A 27139-nucleotide genomic window follows, 5' to 3' on the forward strand; every position below is an offset into this window, starting at 1 on the left:
GACAAAAAATGTCATCATTACATTGAGTCCTTGGGACAGAGAGAAAGGGCAGATAGGAGAATCTTCCTTTTCTAACTTCGGACCAATCAGAGAAGGCCAAATATGCACCCTTAACCAAACACACAGGAGGCCCCTTCCAGTTAACCAGCGCCCACAACAACCTCCCCAGAACAACAGCCTCCAATCAGGGCACTGCTGCTGCTGCTAAGTCACTTCAGTCCTATCCAACTCTGTGCAACCCCATAGACAGCAGCCCACCAGGCTCCCCCGTCCATGGGATTCTCCAGGCAAGAACACTGGAGTGGGTTGCCATTTCCTTCTCCAATGCAGGAAAGTGAAAATTGAAAGGGAAGTCACTCAGTCGTGCCCGACCCTCAGCAACCCCATGGACTGCAGCCTTCCAGGCTCCTCCGTCCATGGGATTTTCCAGGCAAAAGTACTGGAGTGGGGTGCCATTACCTTCTCCGAATCAGGGCACACCTGAAGCCTTTTTCCACTAAAAATCTTTCTCACTCCTCTGCCTGCTTTTTTGAATCTCTGCTGCTGTTGCTGCTAAGTTGCTTCAGTCGTGTCCGACTCTGTGTGACTCCATAGACAGCAGCCCACCAGGCTCCCCTATCCCTGGGATTCTCTAGGCAAGAATACTGGAGTGGGTTGCCATTTCCTTCTCCAATGCATGAAAGTGAAAAGTCAAAGTAAAGTCACTCAGTCATGTCCGACTCTTAGTGACCCCACAGACTGCAGCCTACCAGGCTCCTCTGTCCATGGGATTTTCCAGGCAAGAGTACTGGAGTGGAGTGCCATTGCCCTCTCCATTTGAGTCTCTACCAAATGCAAATGATGGTGGTTGACTCCTTTGTTATAATGAGCTCTGAATAAATAGCCTTTGCCTGTTCTATTTCCACAACACACCCATACACGCAAACACACACACACACATAAAAGAATTTATACCTACATTTCCATACACATACACACATTTATACACAAATATACATACATATAGATATTCTCTCTCTCCTTTTTTTTTGGCTGTGCCACATATCTTGTGGCATCTTAAGTCCTCAATCAGGGGTTGAACCAGAGCCTTCGGGAGTCTTAACCACTGGATTCCCAGGGAATTCCCCAAACCTTCTTTCTTACATACATGTGCATGCATGCACAAGCATAACAAGCAAGTCTGAAGGTCAAGACCAGCTGCAATAGACTGAAGATCCATGGTCCTCTAGACCCTTGCTACTCAAAGGAGAATCTGTGAACCAGCTCTATCAATATCCCATGGGAGCTGGTTAAACTTGCAGAATCTCAGACCTCAGACATATGGAATCAGTTCTACATTTCAGTGTGATCCTCAAGAGATATGTATCCACAGTAAACCTTTAGAGGCCCTGCCCTTGGGAAATAAGTATCTTTGTAGAGCTTACACCATGTTTTCCAACTGTTTGATCAGAACCAAAAATACTTTGTCTGGATCTCCTCTAAGAGTTCTTAAAAATAAATGATGATGGTGATGTAGAGGCACAGAAAAGGCCCTTAAGAATAAGACATGGCACAGGATCACCTTTCTTAGAAATGACCCCAGGTGCCTTCAAAGGGCCTCATGGGTTCCTCCTCCTCCCCAGCCTTTCATGTTTCTATTCAAACTGAAATATAAGGACTGCTTGGAAATGAAAGATCACAGAAGGTCAGTTTTTTATTCCAATTGCAGGGTAGGATTATGGGCTGATTATATTTACCAGCTTGTTAGCTTTTCTTGAATGTGAACTGGCAGACTTGTAGACCCATCTCAGACACACAGGCGTGTACACATGTACCCCTGTCTCCCACCCAAGCCTGGCAGCCTTTCTGCATCACTATCCACCTCCCAGCAGAGACCACGCTCACCATGAGGGTGGAGCTGGCCTATTATGGCAAGGAATATTCCCCCTGTATAGTGATTAAAAGTGTTGGGCTGGAATCAGGATGCCCCTCCCCACCGCTCACTCCCTGCGAGACTTTCTAAACCTCGATTTCCTCATCTGCAGAATGGAGACTTGTTATTACCTCCAGGACTGATCTCATGGAGCTGTTATGAAGACAGAAAGGAGACAGTATAATGTGTCTCACTCATATATGTCAAGTTCTCACCTTGTGTATTCTTCTGTTCAATTATTTACAATAATTATTTCTGATCCTGAAAGAGCATGATATAACCCTAGTTAGTGTTTAGTGACTGTTTCAGCTAAACCGAATGCTTCTATCTTAAAAATTTAGGAGAAGATAGGACTTCCCTGGTGGTCCAGTGGTTAAGACTTCACACTTTTCCAAAGCAGGGGGTGCGAGTTCTAATCCTGATCAGGGAGCTAAGATCCTGCATGCCGCAAGGTACAGCCAATAAACAAACTCCAAGTCTGTTGGGGTAGGAGAACAAGCAAACAAACAAAAACTTTCATCTTAAAAAAAATTTAGTAGAACCGGAGGGTGATATACTTCAGTGAAAACTAAGACAGCCGTAACCCTACCACCTGTTAATATTCTTCTCCCCACCCCAACTCCAATGCCAAACAAAATTTTTTTAATGTATTCAGGATTATTGCTTATGTTTTCTTGAGAGCAATGGCTGTGTCTTGTACCCTATCATGTCTCCAGTTCTTATCCCAATACCAGGGACATAGGAGGCATCAATAATATTTTTCTATTAAAGCAAACCATTTGGCAACAAATGCTCAAGTGCAGGGAATCTTTGAGAAAAGATCTTTTTGTGTCTTCATATGTTTTTTGGAACTAGATGGTGAGCTACTTCAGGGGCTGTGTATCTCACATACCACCTAGAGTAATGCTTTACCCACAATTATCTCCCAGCTGTTAGTTGTTGATTGAAAATATCATCACCAAATATAATATCTACCTATTTTAGTAAGTAGTTTTGCTACAGTAATGTGCCCAAAGTGATTCCAAAGCAGTGTCAGGCTAGCTAAATTCTAGAAGTGAGGCAGCATAATGAAAACAGCATGAGAGTCAGGGGACCTGGATTCCAAACTTGCAACCAAACAATGAAACCTTGATGAAACTGTTTAACTCCTTAGGGTTTCTGATTCCCCATTTGAAAATAAGGGGTTTGAAGCACAGTGTCTCTGAGGTCCCTTCCTGCCCCAGTGAATCTCTGATTATTAGTTATGTGATGTGCGGTGCTTAGTCACGCAATTGTGTCTGACTCTTTGCAACCCCATGGACTATAGCCCGCCAGGCTCCTCTGTCTATGGAATTTTCCAGGCAAGAATACTGGAATGGGTTGATATGCCCTCCTCCAGGGGATTTTCCCAACCCAGGGGTCAAACCCAGGTCTTCCGAATTGCATGTGGATTCTTTACTGTCTGAACCACTAGGAAAGCCCGATTCTAGTTATACCAACCTGTATTTTGACATTTGTTGTCTCTCTACCTAATTCTTGCATGGTATTTCCTCTCTTGCTGAGGACAAAATCTCGGCTTTCAGGATCTGTTTCATCTGCCATTATTTGGCAAGAGTTGTCATCTTTCTCATCAAGAGCTAATAGTTCTGCAGCTAGACAACCTAAGAGTTCATCTGTCAATTCTTCATTCTTTACAGAGTCTAGAATTTCTTGGGAAATTGAATCTGCCTCATTTAAAGTTTTTCCAAGTGTTTGATATGGAATTGACTCATTAGTTAAACTATCATGATCCAAAAACAGCGCCCAGTGTTGATATGCTTGAGAAGTTACACTTTCTTGTTTCTCTTGGGAAGAGAAATTCCTAAGAGTTTTTGACTTATCTGAAAAACTATCAAAGTCTACATTGTTAGTTAAAATTTGGTTGGCATTTGTTTCACCGGGAGATGCTACCTTCTGCTCTTCTTGCAGTACATGCATGTTGGAACTCTTCTCACTGGGTACTGCCCAGCTGTTTTCTGAAAGGACAAATGGGGTCTGGTGGCGTAGCTCTTCAAGCTGATGCAGATCTCTGAGGCGCGTGGCAAGTATCTGATTGTTAGAAATGTCTTCTTCATCAGCCGACTCTTCCATAGAGACTTCTTCAACAATGGACAAATCTGAGACAGGAAAGAAATCATTCTGTTCAGTGAACTGCTCGTGAGCCTGAACCAAGTTCATGGGCTGAACTTCATCTTTCGAAGATAGAAAGTCATTTCCTGAAGACTTAATCTGCCACCCTGTTTCTGAAATGCCATCACCATTTTCAGCATCTTGTAGGGTGCTACCTACAGTCTGGAAATCCTTTTCTTTAGAAATTAAACTTCTGTGCTTTTGTTTAATGCCAAGAGAAGATTTGGGGGGTTTACTATGCGGTCTTTTCTGAGAAAGTCTGTTTCGGCTATAGCTGCTCCTCTCACTGTGTGAAGATCGACATTTATTGGTGATACATCTGCCTGATGGAGCTGAGCATATCTCTCGGTGATACTTGTTTTCATGCCGTTCAGCCTCTCGCATGTGACAATAAACAGGAGTTCCAAACATTTCATAGATTCCAGGCCCATTCGCAGTTGAATTGATCTCTTTGAACATGTCACTATACTTCAGATCTAAGTAATTCAGTCTTGGCTCTGCTGGTTGAGCAGAGAGAGGAACAGAAGACTTTTCTATTCCTGGATTTTTATAGAGGCAAGGGAATGACGGCTTTTTAGGTTTCAAAGCCTGGTAAGCAGATTGCTTCCTTTCTGTCTGTGGCATTCTCCTTTGAAACTTGGGTGGTTGCCAAGGTCTGGGATCCACAAGCCCCAAAGCAGGAAAAACTTGAGTTTTTATACTGGTTTTATGCGTGGTAGGCTTCACAGAAACTTCAGTGGAAATCATGAAATTTTGAGGTGTCCTGTTACTGGTCTTGGTCTTTGAATCTAACTTATTTCTCTGGGTTTTCACCTTATGCTTGTCATTTTCTTGGTGTGCAAGTATGTTCAAGCTACTATTGCTACGAAGGATGCCCTTTCGTTTTTGGAGGCTTGGTTTGGTTATTGCTGGTTCTTTGGGAGTTTCATCTCCAGGGAAAGTGATGTGGATAAGAGGCACCGTCCCATTCATTTCTGGTTTGGTTGTTTCTGCTACTGATATTTTTGTGCTTGTCTCCATGCTGCTATGATCTTCTGAGAGCTTTTCAATGGGGCCATCAGTGACTGCATCAGACAAACTTTTACGAAGAGTGTAATCTTCTGAAATATGGTCTAGTTCAATTGCTTCGCCTTTAAGTGCTGAAGCACTTTTTGAATCAGCTTTATCACTTTTAGTCCCTTCATCCTGGCTTAGACCTATATCTGATGGCAGGGCTTCTTGGAACTTGATTGGCTTGGTATATCCAACTTCTGAATCTTGTTCATAGTTTCTGGCTCCTGAATCCCCTTTCTTTCCCGATGAAAGAGATGGAGCGTTCTCTTCTGCTCTTCTCAGTTCATTACCATGGCAGTCATTATCCTCTTCCCTACCTGTAGGAAAGTTGCCTTCCTTGAAATTCTCCAGGGACACTAAAGATTGTCCTTTTTCAAAGTGAAAGACTTCAATGTTGACACATCCTTCTCTTTCCCTGGATTTCCTACTCGCTTCCTTTTCCAGGTGTTGTCTGTGATGGTGAGCCTTCCAAAAAGAGCACATGTTTCTGGACCAAATAGAACCGTCAAAGGATCTGAGAGTCTGATCTGCTAACATCTTGATCGGTGCTTCCTTCTGCTTATTTGATGGTCTAAATTCATCAGATTGACTAATAGGCTCTGAGAACTTAGGTATGAAAGATACAAGGCGTGGCATATTTCTTTCTCTCGCTTTTTGATCCTTGTGACTTAGGGGTATAGTAAGGAGACCAGATCTCATGGGCAGAGATGATAGTGGTGGCAGAGAGAACTAAAAGGAAAGAAAGAAAAATTAATGAATGTAGAAACACATATGCATTTCATGTTAACTGGTTTCAAGTAATGTGAAGAGATTTTAAGATTCTCTTTAGGAAGGGCTTTAAAGTACAAAGTTATTCTGGAGATCACAATTGAAAAAACTAAAATCTCATTCCTGGTGTTTTCTTAGGACCAAGGTAAGACAATACTTTTAAAAACTAATATTAATATTAACATTACAAGATTCATGCTTATCTATTAAAAATAAAGCCTCTATCATATAAATTATAAAACATTTACATTTTTAAAGATTTCTATTGTCATTTCTGTTTACATTCTGTTTTATTTCTACTTTGTATCTATTCTCTTTCCTGTTTACTTTCCAATGAATTTATTCAAAACTTAAAATTCCCACTTGATGCTGCTGCTAAGTCACATCAGTCATGTCTGACTCTGTGCGACCCCATAGGTGGCAGCCCACCAGGCTCCTCCGTCCCTGGGATTCTCCAGGCAAGAACACTGGAGTGGGTTGCCATTTCCTTCTCCAATGCATGAAAGTGAAAAGTGAAAGTGAAGTCGCTCAGTCGTGTCCAACTCTTAGTGACCCCATGGACTGCAGCCCACCAGGCTCCTCCGTCCATGGGATTTTCCAGGCAAGAGTACTGGAGTGGGTTGCCAGTGCCTTCTCCTAAAATTCCCGCTTAGAACGGCTTAAAATTGCTGTTACATTTATTTACTCTGTGATCATTCAGACCAGCTCAGAATTTTCATATGGAACACAACTACTCCTCATTGCTTGGCTGAATTGTTTTGCTGAAGGTGGCTTATAAATCTGCCATGCTATACACTTGAAAGTTAGCTCCTGGGACTTCCTGGATGGTCCAGTGGCTGGGCCTCCGTACTTCCACTGCCAGGGATGTGGGTTCGATCCCTGGTTGGGGAATTAAGTTCCCATATTCCTTGAAGTGTGGCCAAAAAATCTAAAAAGAGAAAGTTAGCTCACTAAATTTTTAAAATTTCCTTGGCCTTCCAACTCTTTTCAAATTCAGTTCAGTTTAGTCTCTCAGTTGTATCCGACTCCTTGTGACCCCATGGACTGCAGCATGCCAGGTCTTATTATTATCAGCCTCTAGAGGTCAGTGTAACCCAATATATAATATTCAGCTTTTTGCTCAGTTAAGCTATAAACTCTTTACATGTTTCACTGCGGCCTTGTGTATATAGATTTGAAACCTAATGATATAGCATAGAAAAGCATAGATCATGAGTGGTAACTAAGAGCTACATGTTTAATTTTCATTCTGTTGCCACCCGCGTGTTAAAAGAGAGGAAAAGAAATCGGACTAGAAATAGGCATGAAAAACAGGAGAGACACAGTATAATTCCCCAGTTTTATTGCCTACATGACTTCTCAAAAGTACAAGCAGACTCTTCCAGTGCTTTAAACATCTCCCTAGTAGCAGCCTTTTTTTTCTTTTAGGCAAACGAACTTTTTTTTCCAACACTAAGCAATATGTATGTATTTTCTCAAAGACTTAAAGGATACAGAAGAGTCAGACAGTTGGAGAACTGCAAGCCTCTTTCAAAATGCTTTACGTAACAAATGAGACAACCGGGAAAATCTTTCTACCATGGAAAAAGAATCACCTAACTTCTCAATGCATTAAAAAAAGAAAAATTAGGTATGTCCAAAAGAGCTACTCACTTCATTATGTGGAGAACTATACCCAGAAAATATATATATACATGTCAAGATATAATTTTCTCAGAAATTATTTGCTCCTCTATAAACTATATGTGAGTTGTTGTTTTTACAAGATTATATGCTGAGGATTTGGGTTCTGAGTTTTTTGATAGAATTTGTCTCTGACAAGATTCTTTGGTTTTAATTCGTAAGTCAAAAATGCTGAAAACTACTCTTACCTCAATTCTTCGGCTACTATACTTCATGTCAGAGATAGAAAACTCTGTAATAAGAAAAATAATAATAATTATTATTAGGTATTCTTAGTAGTAGGGTGAACACAGTCAGCACTAAGCCAGGGGATGTGGATGGAGTGATCCTGGCTCTGAGGTTTGAGGAAAAGTTGGTAAAATGAAGTTTTTCCAGATGTGATCTACATGGAGGTGGGTGCAGAATCACCACACAAAACTACTGCCACTTAGAGGGATGTTATTTTAACATACTGGTTTTTATATAAATACATGTTATACATATGTTTTATATTTATAACATTTGTACACACATCGTCTGACATTTATTTACTTATTTTTATTTATATTCCTTCTGGAAACACGCACCCTCTGGATCAGAAAATAGAGCACTTATCACCCATGAGTCATCCCAGTGCCAGTTCCTTGCACCCCGCTTCCCTGCAAGCTGGTGCAATGAGAACCAGATATTTCCCTGCACACGTGGTGAGGTTGCACCACAGGAGGAGACCCTGAAATTAGGAGACTCAGAGCTTACAGAGAGTGTCGGCAGTTCGAACCATCTTTCCCTTCCAAGAAAGAGAGACCTTTACTATGAAATGTATGCTAATGTCTCTAGGAGAAAAGGGAAATGTGTCTCTGAGTCTGTTTGCTTGTTTCTTACCCTAGAAAGTTAAGCAAACGGCATTTGGCAAAATCAGCCTTGATCTTTCTGGAGCAATATCTTATCTCTAATTTTCAAGCCATATTTGTCCTTCAATCCTTTTTTAAATTGGTCTCTCAATGCTTTTTACTCAGAAAACCCAGACTTCACAGAAATGTGAAAATATTTGCGTATTATTGTCTCGCAACTGTTGTTTGAACTCAAATATGGGATACAGCATAAAGTCTGAAGGGGTGCAGGGAAGGGTGAGATGGAATTTACCAGGAAGGGTAAAACCTAGTTGTTTTCTTCTTACGAAAACATCAGAATGGTCCCTAAAACCCCACTCACCATTGCAGCTTAAAGCTGAAGCCAAAGGCTCCAAACGTATTCAGGGTTAAAGTGAAAGTAGCTTAGTCATGTCTGACTCGGCGACTCCATGGGCTGTACAGAATACTGGGGTGGGTAGCCTTTCCCTTCTCCAGGGGATCTTCCCAACCCAGGGATCGAACCCAGGTCTCCCACATTGCAGGCAGATTCTTTACCAGCTGAGCCACAAGGGAAGCCCAAGAATATTGCAGTGGGTAGAAGAAGGCACATAAATGGATGACGTGGGGCAAGTAGGGACAGTGGTGAACCAAAATCATGTGCCCCAACTACTGGGGCATCCATTTCCCAGTTTCAGTTGGTATTGTCCATTCCGGCTGGGTAATCCAGCACTGCTAGATCCTCCAATTGCCAAGGGAAGCCAGAAGGCTGGAGACTTTATGAGAAATCTCCCTCGCTTTCTTTTTAAAAATACTCTGAAGGCAAAAAAAAAAAAAATGTCTGTAGGACCTTTTTTAGGCACAGGCTGCCGTTTTGAAATTTCCCTTCAAGAAATCTCTCTGAGATGTATAACAGGGAGAGAAGCCATTCTCAAGCAAAAAACGGTAACCTAAAAAGAGGATCCCAATAAGAAAGGATGCAGGCATTCTGCTTAGCCACAACTGGCCAAAGAACCACCCCAATTCTTTATCCATTTATTCAGCCAATATTTATTGAGTTCCTATTGAGTAGCCAACACTGTCCCAGATGATGACAATATAATTGTGAATGACAGACAGAATTCTTGCTCTCATAGAGGTTGTATTCTAAAGGTTGAGACATTCTGTGTAAAATATATTACAAAATAATACTAGAAATATAACTAAATATGATTTATAGTTGGCTGCATAGGTACAATCCTCTGAGCTAAAAAATCTTTCAGTTATTATAAATATTTAGAGGGATACTCTCCAGTATTGATGAGGAATGACATGAGATGGAAAGGCACTCTTTATATTTCTGATGAGAATGTAGAGGTAAGATCTTTCCAGTAGGTAATGGGATAATATTTATTGAACGCCTTTAAAAATGTGTATCAAAACTTGCCTCCTTAGGGCAGTAGGTAGCATGTCAATCTCATAAAAAGAGTATTGAACTAAAAGTATGAGTTAAAAGATTGAATGTACAAATTTTCTTCCTCTCTCTCCACAAACTCCACTAAAATGATAGTAAACTAATTTAAAGGAACTCCCTGGTGTCCAGTGGTTAGGGCTCAGTGCATTCACTACTGGGGCCCTGGTTGGGGAACTAAGATCCTGCAAGTCGCCCAGCCAAACAAAAAAATAAATAATTAAAAGGTAAGGAAGAATAACAACAGAAACCCAGCAGGTAAAGTAGCACATGCATGACATCAGTGAAATTTCTGACAGTGAAAACTATATGGATAAATAATAACCTATTGAGTTGTCAGCTTTCTCTGCAGCAGGGAGAACTCAACAAGAAACGAGAACCCCAGAAAGGAGAAGGAACTGAAAATATTAATACCAGACACCTCTAAAGGTGGGGATGCAAGTAAGACTGAAACAAGGGGTTGCTTCAGTCTGTATGAGCAGTAGATTCCAGACTCCCTGTCCTGCCCCAATAGCTGAGGGTTGCTCTTCTCCATTCCTGGCTGGAAGTGTATACTCTGAAGAGCCTGAAAGATGCTAAGGTGCTAGGTAAAGCTGAGAGCAGAACCGGGGTGCTGGAGTGAAAATGTGAGGATAAATGAAAGCTTCGACCTTGACATGTGACACTCAAGTCTTATAACCTACAGGCAGGAGGCTGGATTCTTCTCACTGGAAAACTAGCTGAGAGAAATCCCTCACCCAGCCATTCACACCTCTGCCCATTCCACAAGTCCGCGTGAGCCCCTGGCACTTTTTAGACTCCCCCTCTTAAAAACCAATAATCACCAAGGATCAACTGACATATGGGAACAGCCTCTAACATGAAAATATGGAGAACAAAACAGAAAGAAAGAAAAGAGCTCAGAGGAAACAGAGATGGTGAAAAACTACCATTAATATAATCCATGCATCTTCAGGAAGCTCCTGAAATTATGTACCCCCCCCCACCCCGCCGCCGCCAAATGAGGTATAAACCAAGGGAGAGGAAGCTGTGTACGCAGCACACAGGGATCAAACACAGAGAGCCAAGGCACTTCCAGGATCATAGTGAGGAACTCCCAGAGAGACAGCTGGTCAGGAGGTCCAAGGACCAAGGAACACAGAGTGAAACGGGAGGGCAGAATGTTCCAGGAGTAATGTCTCCAAAAACAAAACAAACCAATGAATTACCTGGTGTGCAGTTGCCTGTATTGAGGTGCGTTTCTCAGGTCCATTAGACAGGATGGGGATGAATTAGCGACAGATATACAGAAAGTAAACAAATGCTGAAATGAAGCGGTTATTAAAGACAGGATAAATAGAATGTCTCAAAAGAAAAGCAATGCCATCAAAGCACAGTCTGGGGCTCAGCTGTGAATGATATTTTACCTAGTCATAATAAGGGAGACATTAAATATTAATTTTTTTTTAGATAATAACAATGAATAGTTTTAATAATGACAATTTAATCCTTTGAGTAATTGTACTTATTTATATGATCCAAATTATATTATTGATAATACTTAAAATATTAATTTTTCAAAGAAGATAGGTTCCATCATTCTATAGCATCCTTAGATCTATTAGATTTTCAAGGTTTTCATAGCACACTAGGCTAGACAATTTGTCTATTATTCAGATATTTTATTTTTATTTCACTTTGTATAGTGAACATAGATTTATCATTTTATATGAAATTAGAAAATAAATACATTGGAGAAGATGTTAGTATATATGTTTCAATGACTACCCTGCATATATTTTAAAATTTCCATTGGAAAAAGGAATAGAGCTTAAAACTCTCATTATCACTCAGTTAATTTGGAATCTGCAATAATGCAGTTTAGAGCTTGGAAAACTGTCTTACCAAAAAAATTCATAGTGAATTTAGCTAACATGTGTGCAGTGTGTGTGTGTGTGTGCACACCATCACTTCTGTGGTGTCTGATTCTTTGCTTTTGAAATGAAGCTGTATCATCATTTTTTTGTAAATATGAAAGCATGAATCTAAACTTCTGATATATTTATTAATACACCTAGGATATGTTCAAAATTAAGATAAATTATTCAAATTTTATATAACTCACAGACAAGTGCTTCCAAAACACTTGTCTAAAATACTTTCATATTTCCCTTTCTTGGTAGTTTTTTTTTTATTATTTTCTTCCACATTCTATACATTTTTCCTATTTATTCCTTATTTATTTTATTTTATTTTTTAAATTTTATTTTATTTTTAAACTTTACATAATTGTATTAGTTTTGCCAAATATCAAAATGAATCCACCACAGGTATACATGTGTTCCCCATCCTGAACCCTCCTCCCTCCTCCCTCCCCATACCATCCCTCTGGGTCGTCCCAGTGCACCAGCCCCAAGCATCCAGTATCGTGCATCGAACCTGGTCTGGCAACTCGTTTCTTATATGATATTTTACATGTTTCAATGTCATTCTCCCAAATCTTCCCACCCTCTCCCTCTCCCACAGAGTCCATAAGACTGTTCTATACATCAGTGTCTCTTTTGCTGTCTCATACACCAGGTTATTGTTACCATCTTTCTAAATTCCATATATATGCGTTAGTATACTGTATTGGTGTTTTTCCTTCTGGCTTACTTCACTCTGTATAATAGGCTCCAGTTTCATCCACCTCATTAGAACTGATTCAAATGTATTCTTTTTAATGGCTGAGTAATACTCCATTGTGTATATGTACCATAGCTTTCTTATCCATTCATCTGCTGATGGGCATCTAGGTTGCTTCCATGTCCTGGCTATTATAAACAGTGCTGCGATGAACATTGTGATACATATGTCTCTTTCCCTTCTGGTTTCCTCAGTGTGTATGCCCAGCAGTGGGATTGCTGGATCATAAGGCAGTTCTATTTCCAGTTTTTTAAGGAATCTCCACACTGTTCTCCATAGTGGCTGTACTAGTTTGCATTCCCACCAACAGTGTAAGAAGGTTCCCTTTTCTCCACACCCTCTCCAGCATTTATTATTTGTAGACTTTTGGATCACAGCCATTCTGACTGGTGTGAAATGGTACCTCATAGTGGTTTTGATTTGCATTGATAATGAGTGATGTTGAGCATCTTTTCATGTGTTTGTTAGCCATCTGTATGTCTTCTTTGGAGAAATGTCTATTTAGTTCTTTGGCCCATTTTTTGATTGGGTCGTTTATTTTTCTGGAGTTGAGCTGTAGGAGTTGCTTGTATATTTTTGAGATTAGTTGTTTGTCAGTTGCTTCATTTGCTATTATTTTCTCCCATTCTGAAGGCTGTCTTTTCACCTTGCTAATAGTTTCCTTTGATGTGCAGAAGCTTTTAAGGTTAATTAGGTCCCATTTGTTTATTTTTGCTTTTATTTCCAATATTCTGGGAGATGGGTCATAGAGGATCCTACTGTGATGTATGTCAGAGAGTGTTTTGCCTATAAAATACTTAGGAATATATCTACCTAAAGAAACTAAAGACCTATATATAGAAAACTATAAAACACTGGTGAAAGAAATCAAAGAGGACACTAATAGATGGAGAAATATACCATGTTCATGGATTGGAAGAATCAATATAGTGAAAATGAGTATACTACCCAAAGCAATTTATAGATTCAATGCAATCCCTATCAAGCTACCAACAGTATTCTTCACAGAGCTAGAACAAATAATTTCACAATTTGTATGGAAATACAAAAAACCTCGAATAGCCAAAGCGATCTTGAGAAAGAAGAATGGAACTGGAGGAATCAACCTACCTGACTTCAAGCTCTACTACAAAGCCACAGTTATCAAGACAGTATGGTACTGGCACAAAGACAGAAATATAGACCAATGGAACAAAATAGAAAGCCCAGAGATAAATCCACGCACATATGGACACCTTATCTTTGACAAAGGAGGCAAGAATATACAATGGATTAAAGACAATCTCTTTAACAAGTGGTGCTGGGAAATCTGGTCAACCACTTGTAAAAGAATGAAACTAGAACACTTTCTAACACCATACACAAAAATAAACTCAAAATGGATTAAAGATCTCAACGTAAGACCAGAAACTATAAAACTCCTAGAGGAGAACATAAATATTAATTTTTTAAAGCACAAAGATTTCAAAGATTGCATTGTGTGCAGAGAGTAACGTTAAATTTTTAAATCCTAATATCTATGAGCAATCAAGCACTGTAGTTATAAACATATTATTTAAAAATGTGGAATTGCATTCTAGAAGAAACCAGAAACAGTATTTGTGCTTCTTATTTCTTATTTTTTATTTCTGCTCATCTGTCTTTTCTGAATTTTTCTTAAACAACATTTATTGATTATCTTAAGATTGCATGTAAACAACAAAAAAATTTTTTTAAGAGAACAAACACCAGGGGTATTCTTTCTGCCCCCTTCTGATGCCTATGTCAGAAGCTTTCTCTATCTCCTTTATACTTTAATAAAACTTTACTACACAAAAGCTCTGAGCGATCAAGCCTCGTCTCTGGCCCCGGATTGAATTCTTCTCCTCCGGGGGCCAAGAATCCCAGTGTATTCGCATGATTCAACAACAACCTTTCATCTTAGGGGCTCATCCGGGATCCTTCAGGACAAGGTAAGGATGCTTGGAGCTTTAGTTCTTTGTTCTCTTAGCGAACACGTTTTCTGCCGTGCTTTACTAACTCTACCGTGTGCTTGTGTGAATGAATGGCATGCCCTGCGTGAAACAAGTAAGGAGCCCTGCTCTGCGGTTCCACGGTGATCTCATACTGCTTATGGCAGAAACCTGTCGGGGTGTTATACCGACCTGCCAATGCCAAGAGGCACCCAATGTCTCCTTCGGGAACCGACCAGAAATGGGCAAAGCGTGTGGACCGAACTCTCCTTTCTCGGTCAAACTTTTCGGTCTCTTTGACCATTTCATAACTCCTTGGGAATTAGAAGTACTAACCTAATCTATCGGATCATAGACTTTCAAGGGACTTGTGATCTATACTGTTACTGTGTACTGTGGCTTAGGTCCCAAACTTGAATTGGTAGTCAAGAAAGTGTCTAGCCTCGCTAGGAATCGAAAGTTCGTAAGCTAGATGGAGCTCTAGCTCCCAGAACATCTCTGAGGTTAAAGGTTACTCAGATTGGGACTGCGATGGGTTTTTTTCTTTGGTAATGCCGGCTCTTAGTGGATCAGAGGAGGCTGTTATACTGGTGTGGTCATGCTTGGAAAGAACATCTCAGTTTTATGTTCGCGTTGGTATTATTGTGGTCAGGAAATACTCAGGGTCGTGCACAGGCACTCAGGTGACGAATGTTTCCCACAATGGTCTTAGCTTGGGAGGCATTCCGGAAGGTTACTCTGATTCACCCCGGGTGACATCAGAGGCAAGCAAGGTGAAGGGTGAAGAGCTGGACGTCAAGTAGGGATGCTATCAAGTCTACCCCTGGTACATCCCCACCCCATCTCGGTGGTAGAACCGGGAGGGACGAGTACGGCGCCTGCGTCGGTAAGGGACAGACTAAGTCTGACCAGGAAGGAAAAGCTTTTGGTGTAACGTCTGTCTACACCCCCATCTAGAGCAGGGAGGGACGCCTCCGGTAGAAAAATGGCGCTGGTCGCTTTTTTTCTCTCTTACAGATGGGAGCTAACAATTCCAGCCTCACTCCTTTGAACTGTATCCTGAAAAACTGGGATAGATTTGATCCCCAGGGCTTAAAGAAGACACACCTGGTCTTCCTATGTGATACTGCATGGCCACGGTATCCATTGGAGGACGACGAACGGTGGCCAGTTGGAGGGTCTCTTAAGTATAATACTGTTCTACAATTAGACCGGTTCTGTAAGGAACAAGGGAAATGGGTAGAAGTAGCATACGTGTTGCCCTGTTTCTCTCTGCGAAATATGCCAGACTTATGTCCTAAGGGTATAGATTTGGGCGTGAAACCTTCAGCTCCCTCCTGTCCTCTTACTTTGCCCCCATACCTGGGAATCCAAACTGAGATTCAAACTGCCCACATGGAGGTCCAAACAACTCCTGTCTCAGTATGACTTCAGACTACTCTGGTTTCAGTAGAAACTCAGACCATCGAAGTAAGAGATGAGATGGAGGACAGGAGACAAAGAGAAGAGGAGAAACAGGTTTCTCCAATCTATCCCTGGGATCATATGCGCAGAGCAGCCAGAGAGACTGAGGAACAGCCACACAAGCTGTTGCCTCTTTATGAAAACACCCACCGGGAGAAATAATCAGTCTGTGAGAGTTAATAAGCCTTTTTCTTATCAAGAAATACAAAGAATCAAGGAGGATCTGGGAGACTATTTAGAGGACCCAGAAAAATATATCAGAGCTTTTAAAGGTGTTACTCTGCTTTATGACCTCACTTGGAAGGATGTGATGTATATCTTGGGACAAACACTGACTCCTGAGTCAAAGACTCGAGTTTTGGGAAAAGCGGTTGCTTGTGGAGATGAATGGCTTGGTAATGAATCAGTAGGGAAGAGGGAGAATGAGATAGCGGCCCTCCCCACTGGGAATTAGGCGGTCCCAACTATAGAACCAGACTGGGACTACAACACAGCTAAAGGAAGATGGGATCAGAGTCATTTTGTTAGATGTATTCTTGAGGGACTTAGGCAGGCGCATTCTAAGCCTTTAAACTATGGCAAATTGGCAGACATAGAACAGGAGGAGAAGGAAGCTCCTGGTAAATTCCTAGATAGACTGAGAGAAGGCCTTCGCAGATTCACTGAGATTGATCCCGAAAGTGAAGAGGGAAAAGTGATCTTAAATGATAGATTTCTCACTCAGTCGGCTCCAGATATCCGCAGTAAGCTATTAAAACAGGCATATGGACCAAATCAGTCTTTAGATACTCTGTTACAACTGGCTCAGACAGTCTATTATGGTAGGGAATATGAGGAAAAGAAAGAAAGGCAAAAAAAGACAAAGGAAAAGGCGGAAGCCTTCGCCGTGGCTATGAAAAAACGTTCTTAAACAGCCTGAGGGGCCCAGGTGAAAAGGGATGGGCTTGCTACTGCTGTGGAAAGGAGGGGCACCTCAAGTGTGATTGCCCTCAGGCATCTAAGCCGCCCCCAGGTCCATGTCTGGTCTGCAAAGGACCACACTGGAAGAGAGACTGCCCCCAGAGGCGTAGGTCTCCAGGGTCGGACTCTCAAGACAATCAGGACTGAAGGTGCCCGGGGGTCCCCACACAAGCTCCCATCCTAATTACACCTGAGGAACCTCGGGTATTAATAGTTGTGGGGGGGCCAATCCGTCGATTTCCTTTTAGATACTGGGGCAACTTATTCTGTGCTTACTGAAGCCCCTGGCCCACTTTCTTCTCGATCCGCTTCCGTAATGGGACTGTCTGGACGAGCCAAAAGGTATTATTTCAGTTATTCTTTATCTTGCAACTGGGATTCTGTGCTGTTTTCACACGAGTTTCTGATTGTGCCAGAATCTCCCTCACCCCTTTTGGGAAGGGATATACTGAGCAAGGTCCATGCCTCTGTTTTCATAAATATGGAGCCCTCCCTTTCTCTCCCTTTAGTTAAACAAAATGTAAATCCTAGAGTATGGGCTGATGAAAAATCTGTGGGTCGAACACAAAATGCTATTCCTGTAGTTGTTAAGCTCAAAGACCCACACGTATTTCCACATAAGAAGCAGTATCCACTGAAACCTGAAGTTAAAGAAGGGTTAAAACCCATCATCGAAAGTTTAAAGGAGCAGGGACTATTAATTCCCTGTAACAGTCCTTGCAACACTCCTATTTTGGGTATAAAGAAATCAAATGGTAAATGGAGACTAGTTCAAGATTTACGAATAATAAATGAGGCTGTAGTTCCTTTATACCCCGTGGTGCCTAATCCTTATACTCTATTGTCTGAAATTCCTGAACGGGACAAATATTTCTCAGTAATTGATTTAAAGGATGCCTTCTGTTCAGTGCCTTTGGCGGAAGAAAGTCAATTCCTATTTGCCTTTGAAGACCCTACGCAGCCAGCTTCTCAGTTAACCTGGACAGTTTTGCCCCAGGGATTTCGTGACAGTCCTCACTGATTCGGACAAAGTTTGTCACGGGATTTACAAAACTTTAATAGCTCTGAAGCAGTGGTGTTACAATATGTAGATGATATTTTGCTCTGTGCTGAGACAGAGGAAGCTTGTTTGCGAGCCTCAGAAGATTTCTTAAACTTTCTGGCAGACTATGGTTACAAGGCATCAAGAGAAAAGGCTCAGCTTTGTCAACAATCGGTTAGATATCTGGGCCTAATCATATCAGAAGGGACTAGGGCCATAGGCCCTGAGAAAATTAAACCTATACTAAATCACCCCCTACCTATGACTTTAAGACAATTGAGAAGATTTTTGGGAATCACAGGTTCCTGTCGCATTTGGATTCCGGGTTACGGAGAACTTGCCCGGCCTTTATATAAACTTATAGCTGAAACTCAGCAGGCTCAAACCGACAAACTGCTTTGGTCTCCAGAATCTCAAAAGGCTTTTAAGGTTCTTCAGACTGCAAGCTCCAGCTCTGAGCTTGCCCACAGCGTCAGAATTTAATTTGTTTGTCACTGAAAGAAAAGGTGTGGCATTGGGAGTTTTGACACAACCCCGAGGGCCTCACCAGCAACCTATTGCTTATCTAAGCAGAAAATTAGATGTAGTTTCATGTGGGTGGCCCCACTGCCTAAGAGTAATTGGGGCAGTGGCTTTATTAGCACCTGAAGCTTTAAAAATAATTAATGGACGAAACCTTACTGTACTGACTTCTCATGATGTGAGTGGAATATTAAATTCTAAGGTTAATATTTGGATGACAGACAGTAGGCTTCTTAAGTATCAGTCATTGTTAGAAGGACCAGTAACTAAGCTTAAAGTTTGTGGAAATTTAAATCCTGCCACTTTCCTTCCTGAGAAGGAAAATGAAACACCTGATCACGATTGTTCTCAATTCCTAACTTTAAACTATGCAGCTCGGGAGGATCTAAAGGATACCCCATTAGACAATCCTGACATGGAAATATTTACAGATGGCAGTTCTTTTGTTCAGGATGGAAAGCGTAAAGCAGGTTATGCCGTGGTGACTGCTGAACAGGTTTTGGAAGCAAAATCTCTCCCCCAGGGAACCAGTGCTCAGTTAGCGGAGCTTGTGGCTCTGACCCGAGCTCTAGAGTTAAACAAAGGGCAGTGGATAGGCCTGATAATCTATGTGAGTCTACTTCCGCTGACTCCAAAAATCCTGAGTCTGCCGTTGGATCCTCAAGACAATGTCTTCCTGTCCTGGGCTCACTCCTATGCTGCATTCCACAATCAGTCTAACTGCTGGGTCTGCGGAGCACTCCCCTCTTCATCAGTGGAAGGCTTCCTGTGGTGGACATCCCCACTTCAAGGAAAAGACTTTCTCCAAGTCTGTGAATACCTTCGACAACAATCACACGCGATGCCTCTTCTTCATCTGATGACATCTACCAACCCTAAAATGGACTGGTGCAACACTTTGCACTTTAACTATGGACATAATGTGACTTTTTTTTTTTTTTTTTAATTTTTACTCCCAGATGTACCTGATGACATAATGTGACTTTTAATTTTGATTCTAAATGTTTTGTTTTTACTGTTTGCTCCCTACATCTGTAATTGTATAACTGGATTTGTTTCTAGCAGCATGAAAGCTTTTAAGTTACAAATGGTTGCTCAAACTCTTGCTACTGCTGTAGCTTCCTCCAGCTACTATTTGGGGCCCCTGGATCAGATATCCTCAATATGAGGATTAGGAGAATATGTTGCCTCACCAATTTAGGGACAACGCCCCTTGTCAGCTCGGAAGCAGTTATGGAACGAAAACGACGCCCCTTTTCCCTAGGCAACATAATTCTCCTAAAAGAAAAGGGGGGAATGAGAGAGTCATTTCCTAGGCAGGTTGATAGGAAGTCTAGGGGTCCCCAAGGAGAGAGGGGTCTGGAATTCTCAAGGAGGAAGAAAGGACAAACTTTTTTTCTTTCTCCACATTCCTTAGGATTATATACCAATAATGTATCCTGCCTAAGGACAGTCTTTGGATTCAACCTTCTGTTATTTTAAAATGTTAATTATGGGAGTAGACCTGGTCTTTACAAGGATGTATCTTGCCTGAGGACAGTGTTATCTTAAAATGTAAATTATGGGAGTAGGTCTGATGAGGTCTTTACAACCTCCAGACATTCTTTGGATTCACTGGAGAGTATATAACTTCATTGTTAACACTAGCAAGCGGGTACTCTTTCTGCCCTCTTCTGATGCCTATGTCAGAAGCTTTCTCTATCTCCTTTATACTTTAATAAAACTTTACTACACACACACAAAAAAAAAAGAGAACAAACACCAGCCTGGTAAACCCAGCTGATTTTTTCAGACAAGATCATAACACCTATGGAGCAGACCCCATTACAGAATACTGACTTAACCCAGTTTGTTTTTGTTTGAATGTGCTGCTTTTATTACATCTTCAAGATTCTCTGTGGTTTGGCCAAGAGAAATGCTATTTCCACAATGTCCAGTTCAGTCTCTCCATCTATCCTTTCTCCACTTGGTACCTGTACCAACTGCCCCTCCTTTTCTCTAAACTCACCTCCTCTAGAAAACTATGTTTCTCCTTTTTTTCCCTTAATAATTAAAGTGGGGCTCAGATGGGAGTTGTGAGCTCTGAACACATGTGACATGGTGCTTAAATATGTTGGCTTTGGAGATAGGGGTCCAGGTTTGAACCCAGCCTCTGTAACCCACTAGCTATGTGACCTGAGCATACACTTAACCTCCTGAGGCCTCATTTATAAAACAAGCATGTTAATATTAGCTATATCAGTGAACATTTGTGCCTTGAAGTAATAAGCACTCAATAAATGTTTACTGCTGTTGTTGCTCCTAATTCAATATATTTTTTAAAATAGTTACGTGTCAGATCTGGAGCTTTGTGTGGGGAGGTGTAATGGTTTTTGCCTTTGTCATCTGGTGAAGACCAGCACATAAAAAGATAGTGACAATTTAGCATGATGTGTGTTGGTTGAAGATAAGGTTAGGATTCTATGGGAGTCCAAAGGCATGGTGACTTACCCAGTCTTAGAGACATTCAGGAAGACTTCCCAGAGGAAGGCATATCTAAGAGCATACCTGAAGGATGTCTTAATGTTCCAGCGGAAAAAACAGTATGTGAAAATATTCACATATCTGTTCTGGGAATGGAAGGCATTTGGTGGTGCTGATGTTTATTGTCCAGTGAGGAAGAGTGAAAAGAGAGGAGGCTGAACAGAGGCTGTGGAGAGCTGGGAGTGAACTTTGCAGATTTCAAGGAATAAGACCCTTGGGTCTATATCACAGTCCAGTTTGATGTTGACTTTTACACACAGCCTCTAGAAACACAGCTTCAACATCAGGTCAACTGAAATCAGCCAGACAGGGAAGGACAACTATTCAATGATTTCACTTTTATGAGGGACCTAGAATAGTCTATTTCATAGAAATAGGAAGTATCAGTGGCTATCAGAGATAACAGGAGAACAGTGGCTATCAGAGATAACAGAAGAAAGGAGAGTTTAAGTTGAATGGGTGTTGGACTTCCCTGGTGGTCCAGTGTTAAGAATCCGCCTGCCAATGTAGGAAACATGGGTTTGATCCCTGGTCTGGGAAGATTCCACATGCCATGGAGCAACTAAACCTGTGAGCTACAACAAGAAAAGCCCTGCAGTGAGAAGCCTGAGTACCACAACTAGAGAAATCCCCATTCTGCAACTAGAGAAAGCCCTGACCCAGCAATGAAGAGCCCATATGCCGCAGTGATGACCCAGCACAGCCAAAAATAATCAATATATAAATAATGAAAGCATAAATTAGAAAAAGTCCTGTGGCTGTCAAGCTTCAGTTTTACAAGATGAAAAGTTCTGGAGATGCAGTGTTGATGTTCATGCCACAATATAAATGTATTTAATGCCACTAAACTGTATGCTTTAAAATGGTTAAAGTAGTACATTGAATGTTATGCACATTTTACCGCAATAAATTTAAAATTAAAAAAAATTTAAATGCTGTTTCATTTAAAAATTTCATTTAAGCTCTACTCTCACACCCTAATGCTTCCCTGGTGGCTCAGATGGTAAGTAGTCTGCCTGCAGTGCGGGAGACCAAGGTTCAATCCCTGGGTCAGCAGAAAGAAATGACAACCCACTCCAGTAACCTTGCCTGGAAAATTCCATGAACAGAGGAGCCTGGCAGGCTACAGTCCATGGAGTTGCAAAGAGTCAGACACAACTGAGCGACTTCACTTTTCTTGCACCCAAATCCTATCATAATTATGCTTTTTTTCTTTCTCCTTTGTTTGACCTTTCCTCTGTTATGCAATACCCCTCATTGCAATAAGCCAATAAATACAAAATTGCATTTTGCAAGTTTGTCTCTGGTGGTTTAGGTCAATTGGTTTAGGACAGTGTTAAGCAGATATCAAAAACAGCAGTGCACTAAGGGGAAATGCTGGCATCAGTGTGCTATCTAGTAAATAAGTTTTGGGCTAGATAGAACAGCTAACTCAAATCTTGAATGAAAGTATCCTCACCGTATGCCCCCCAAATCTCCCACAGATAAAGATCAACCAAATATGAATTCCCTGTAAAGATTTTCAAATTCTTAAGAAAAAGATGAATAAAGAAATATTTATTGACCAAAGAATAAAGGAATCACTGTATAATTCAATGAACTCACCTTCAGATTTCCTTGGCTGCCCCTTCAGAAAGTGAGGAACATCTCTGGCTACAGACTTGGAGATTATCGTTTCTAAGTGAGGTCTTGGCAACAAAAAGCCCAAGTTCGTATTGAAGAGTTCCTGGGAACGTTCCTCTTTCTTTGCAAGTAAAGGCTCCGTGGTTACCATTTTTGTCCTGAAGCCCACCATCTCAATGTTTTTTGGAAATGAAACAGAATGTGCTGGTGTCCATTCCTGATGCCCTGAGGTTATCTGACTAAAGGGGGAAGGAAATAGTTTAATTTAAAAGTCATTCCCCATGTCTTCTGGATCTCCAGTTCTTAGCCCACCTGACATCACTGGAAAGTTTGGAGGACTATTTCCAAATGGTACTGCTGAGTGGAATAGCTGTATTGCTGAAAGAACAAGACCTCCCCATTCTCTGACTTGCTCCCCACCTCAGCAGCCCTCTGCCACTCACACTTGGGTTTTCCCAGTCTCTGTTTCCTCAAGCAGAGAAATCAGAGGAGGAAAAGGCAGAGATAAGGGGGTGCACCCTTGTACTTCTCCAAAGGCATTGACCAGAGGCCTTTGACCATTCTCCAAAAGCCCAGTACTTCTCAAACTATCTTTGGTGAAGAATCCATTTAAAATTTTACATTGCATCATGGATTGAAACTTTTGTAAAATGTAATCAAAGTGAATGACTATAAAAATTAAACAAAAATTGAAAACGTGAAAATAAAAAAATTTTCCACTATCAGATCAATAAATATAAAATTACTTGACTAAATGGCTACACATCTTTTTAAAGGTTTAAATGTCCAAGTTCTATACTGACTTCGTTATTGACTGGTAACAGAAGGACCTCAGAACTCTGTTTTGAGTGGCACTGCTGCAAGGTCAGCAAATGATGGTCCTTGGCCCAAATCCAGCCTCCAGTCTCACTTTGGTAGTTTGATTGGATCATAACCACACCCATTTGTTTATATACCATCCATGGAGGCATTCAAGTTACAACTGCAGAGTTGACTCATTGGAACAGAGGCCATATGGCCCACAAAGCATAAAACATTTATTATCCAGCTCTTGCCACAAAATTATTTATTATGACCCCTGCTTGGGGATGTTTTTCTGAATGTGGGTTGCCACACAAGTATATACTTTAATTCCAATCTAACCTTTCAAATAATACTTCTTACTTGTTTTCTGGTAATTCTTCTTGGCCCGTTTCTTGGGGATGGATGACATCTCTCGGAAAAGTAACAATAATCTCAACACCTATGAAAGTGCAGGTCAGTAATAATAAGAAGAAAGTAATGAATTCCAGGGGTAATCAGGAATCAAATGTTTTATTTTTGGTTATTTGGCTCATGTATTCTTAGTAATTACATGATGAACATTAACTAGGAACTGAGTTTTAACCATCTTTGTATCTTTCCTGTCCTAAATAAATGCTTGCTTAAAGGGTAAAGAATTTGTATAACAAAACATTCCAGAAGTAAAATAAAGCTTTATGATGAGCAGTGTTTTCTCCCTGAATGGAGAAAACAAGGCCTCCTTCTGTAAAGTGTGACTGATATCACCTACTTCACAGGACTGTTGTGAGAATTAAATGAGATAATTTATGTTGCCCCATCGGAACTTGCTTATATTTGTCATTTGGTCATCTCTTATCTGATTCCAAGGAGCGACTTTTAGTATAACCCTTAAGACAGAAAGTTCCAACTTATAGAGTGGATGCACGCCTACAAAATAGCACATTAAACAAATTGACATTAAAAACTAGTGTGGGGACTTTCCTGGTGGTACAGTGGATAGGAGTCCGCCTGCCAAGGCACAGGTTCAATCTCTGATCCAGGAAGATTTCACATGAAATCTTGTTTCACATGAAATCTAGTTGCCACAGGACAACTAAGCCCATGCACCACAACTACTGCAGCCTGCATGCCTAGAGCCTGGGCTCTGCAGCAAGAGAAGCCACTGCGATGAGAAGCCTGTGCACTGCAACTAGAGAGCGGTCCCCACTCACCACAACTAGAGAGAGCCCTTGGGCAGCAATGCAGGCATAGCACAATCAATAAATATATAAACAAAAAATAAATAACATTCAAAAAACCTAGTGTGAACCATACCAGAACTGTCTGTCCTTTAAGATTTTCACCTGTTCACTTTTTCCTAAGTTTTTATCAAGTATATATATCAAGTATATGATATAAGTATATCAAGTATATGACAAGTGTAACTCATTGTGCTAAATGTAAGGAAACAAAGAAGGTACAGCTGTGGCCTTAGCAGAGACTATAAATAAGAAAGCGAAGCGCATAGCCAGATAAGCACTGTGAAAGAAGTGTGCAATGTGTGTGTAGAACATAGAGGCATATCCTTCAAGGAAGATGTAGGGCTTTTCCCAGTATTCAGCTTATCCATCTAAATGTCAGAGCCATTCATTCAGTCTGTGGATGCTGGAGGAGCCATGGTTTTAATCAGCTCCACTGATGGAAGAATAGTGGAGAAGATTTGAGCAGGTCGTGAATCAGAGAGACCTGGGTCTCCATCCCTCCTCTGCCACTTCCGGGGGGGACCTTGGGAAAGTTACTTATTAGCTATCGTCATCAGCGTGTGCATGCTATGTTGCTTCAGTCATGTCTGGCTTTCTGTGACCCTATGGGCTATAACCCACCAGGCTCCTCTGCCCATGGGATTCTCTAGGCAAGAATACTGGAGTGGGTTGTCATGCCCTCCTCCAGGGAATCTTTCTGACCCAGGGATCGAACCTGCGTCTCTTAGGTCTCCTGCATTGGCAGGCAAGTTCTTTACCACTAGCACCACCTGGGAAGCCTAATCACCATCAGCGTATCAATTAAAGTTTTTATTATTTTTAAAGGACATTGGGTATTTTGTCAAATATATGGGAACCACCATAAGGAAAGCATTTTTAATGTTAAATGTTTATGCTTGTGTTATTTATAAGAGTGGTGCATTTAAAAAAAGTAAATATTTCCAAAAGGAGTTTTGTGGGGTTTGTTTTTTTTTTTTGCAGTCTCTAAAAATCAAGTTCCCTTGGAATGGTGGATTTTCTTTTTAACTTTTCAAATATCCTATCACCACACTATGTAGCACAACATGACAGGCTTGGGATTATAGAGCTGTGAGGAACTTAGAGGTCATCGGACCCAAACCCTTCGTTTTAGAGATGAAAAAACTGACAGTCATGAGGTTGTGAGATGGCTCATGGCCACTTTTGTAATGAAAGGCAGATGGATGTCGTTCATACCATTTTTGTAGTCATCCTTGAGGGCAAACACCTAGCTGACATGTTAGAGTAAGAAAAACATACAGCATACATTCCTAATAACTCAACTGTCAGTGAAAAGGATGCTCTGTAAGACTAGGCACAATTAGACTTTGCTGTAGAAGTTAGAAAATTGGGCAGTATATTCACTTGAACATGTTCTTAACAATGACTGTATTTTTAGAATCATTGAGGACAAATAAACCTAGATGATTTTTTTACCAAGAATGTTTTTAAGTAGATTTAATAAACTAAAAATTTGTTAATTGGTTGATTTCTCTTTTTTTAAACCAAGGAAGTAAGATGCAATAGCAAGTATAAGAAATTCCTGACTTTTTAGACATTGTGAAAAGTTAATGGTTCCTAAATGGGGAAAAAACATTTGGTTGTAAATGGCAGGGTGAGGGGAAGGATATTATAAAACTTTCTGACACTGAAATCATCTTGGAACATATATACTCTCTGTTTTGTCTTTTGAACACTGTGAGTGATCATAGGAGCCTCTGAACCTAAGAGTGGTCCAGGAAAGCGGATGTACTGTCACATGTGAAAATAAAACACTTGCTCCTATCTGAATGCATCTTTCCAGAAAGAAGATGCAAATTAACCCCACCAGAAAATGTTATAGTAGAGAGAAACTAAGAGGCATCATTTAAACACAACCAGAAACATAAACTTTCTTGCAGAAAAGAGGCAAATGATATTCATAAAGTCAGAAAATGATGACTAATTATTAATATAAGTGCTAAAATTTTAAAACAAAAACTTATTTGGCCTAGCCTAATCCATTCAATGAAGAAAAATTATTTTCTCCAGAAAAGTCTTACTTTTCTGTGTTTTCTACTTGCTTTGTTTAAATGGATGGGAATCAAGGTTCAAAATATTTTGATAACCTCTCTGCCTTTTGATAGTTTCCTAAATCATGATTTTCAACAGAATTTTTTACAGCTACATTTACCAGTCTTTTTTTGCCACTAGTTTTCAGAAAGCTAACTTGAGAGATGGATACCCAGGAGTTACACAAGAGAAGATAATATGGAGGTATCCTTTTGCTGATATGGGTGTCAACAGCAGAGGGAGGGCCTAAGGTCAATGTAGAAGCATTTTGTATGCTAGTTGTGGCTGAGGCAGTGTGATCTGGGGGTCAGTGACCAGTTTTAAGATGTAGCTACAAGAATTCTTTATGACAATCCAACCTGGGATCTGTTCTTCTCCTTTGTTTTTCAATGGTCTATGAACTTTTCTAGTAACTTTTAAAACTTCCTTTCTTTTCACTCAAGTAGAGCAGATT

The 27139-nt window shown here is 40.7% G+C and overlaps 1 protein-coding gene and 1 long non-coding RNA gene across 3 annotated transcripts in view; one reads left to right on the forward strand and one right to left on the reverse strand.

The window, feature by feature from the left end:
• Positions 1–27139, reverse strand: part of MAP3K19 (mitogen-activated protein kinase kinase kinase 19) — a 59768-nt gene that overhangs the window by 7066 nt on the left and 25563 nt on the right. Inside the window, exons 7-11 of one of the 2 annotated variants that reach the window (XM_086350438.1) lie at positions 23756–23834; positions 22574–22830; positions 7753–7796; positions 3392–5842; positions 2210–2390 (exon numbers count right to left, since the gene is read on the reverse strand). In XM_086350438.1, the coding sequence (XP_086206564.1) occupies positions 2343–2390; positions 3392–5842; positions 7753–7796; positions 22574–22830; positions 23756–23834 (2879 nt within the window). In that variant the 3' untranslated portion in view covers positions 2210–2342. Of the gene's footprint in view, positions 1–2209; positions 2391–3391; positions 5843–7752; positions 7797–22573; positions 22831–23755; positions 23835–27139 lie in introns of those variants that run through there. The other variant, XM_086350430.1, reaches the window with a different exon arrangement.
• On the forward strand, positions 14318–15573 carry LOC147378241 (uncharacterized). Its single transcript, XR_015145462.1, has 2 exons — positions 14318–14457; positions 15475–15573. It is a non-coding gene; the product is annotated as an uncharacterized LOC147378241 (long non-coding RNA).

This window comes from Bos grunniens, chromosome 2 (genome assembly GCF_055505025.1).
Source record: "Bos grunniens cultivar Pamir isolate PY7600 chromosome 2, Bosgru_T2T1.0, whole genome shotgun sequence".
In the NCBI taxonomy this organism is placed as follows: Eukaryota; Metazoa; Chordata; class Mammalia; order Artiodactyla; family Bovidae; genus Bos; species Bos grunniens.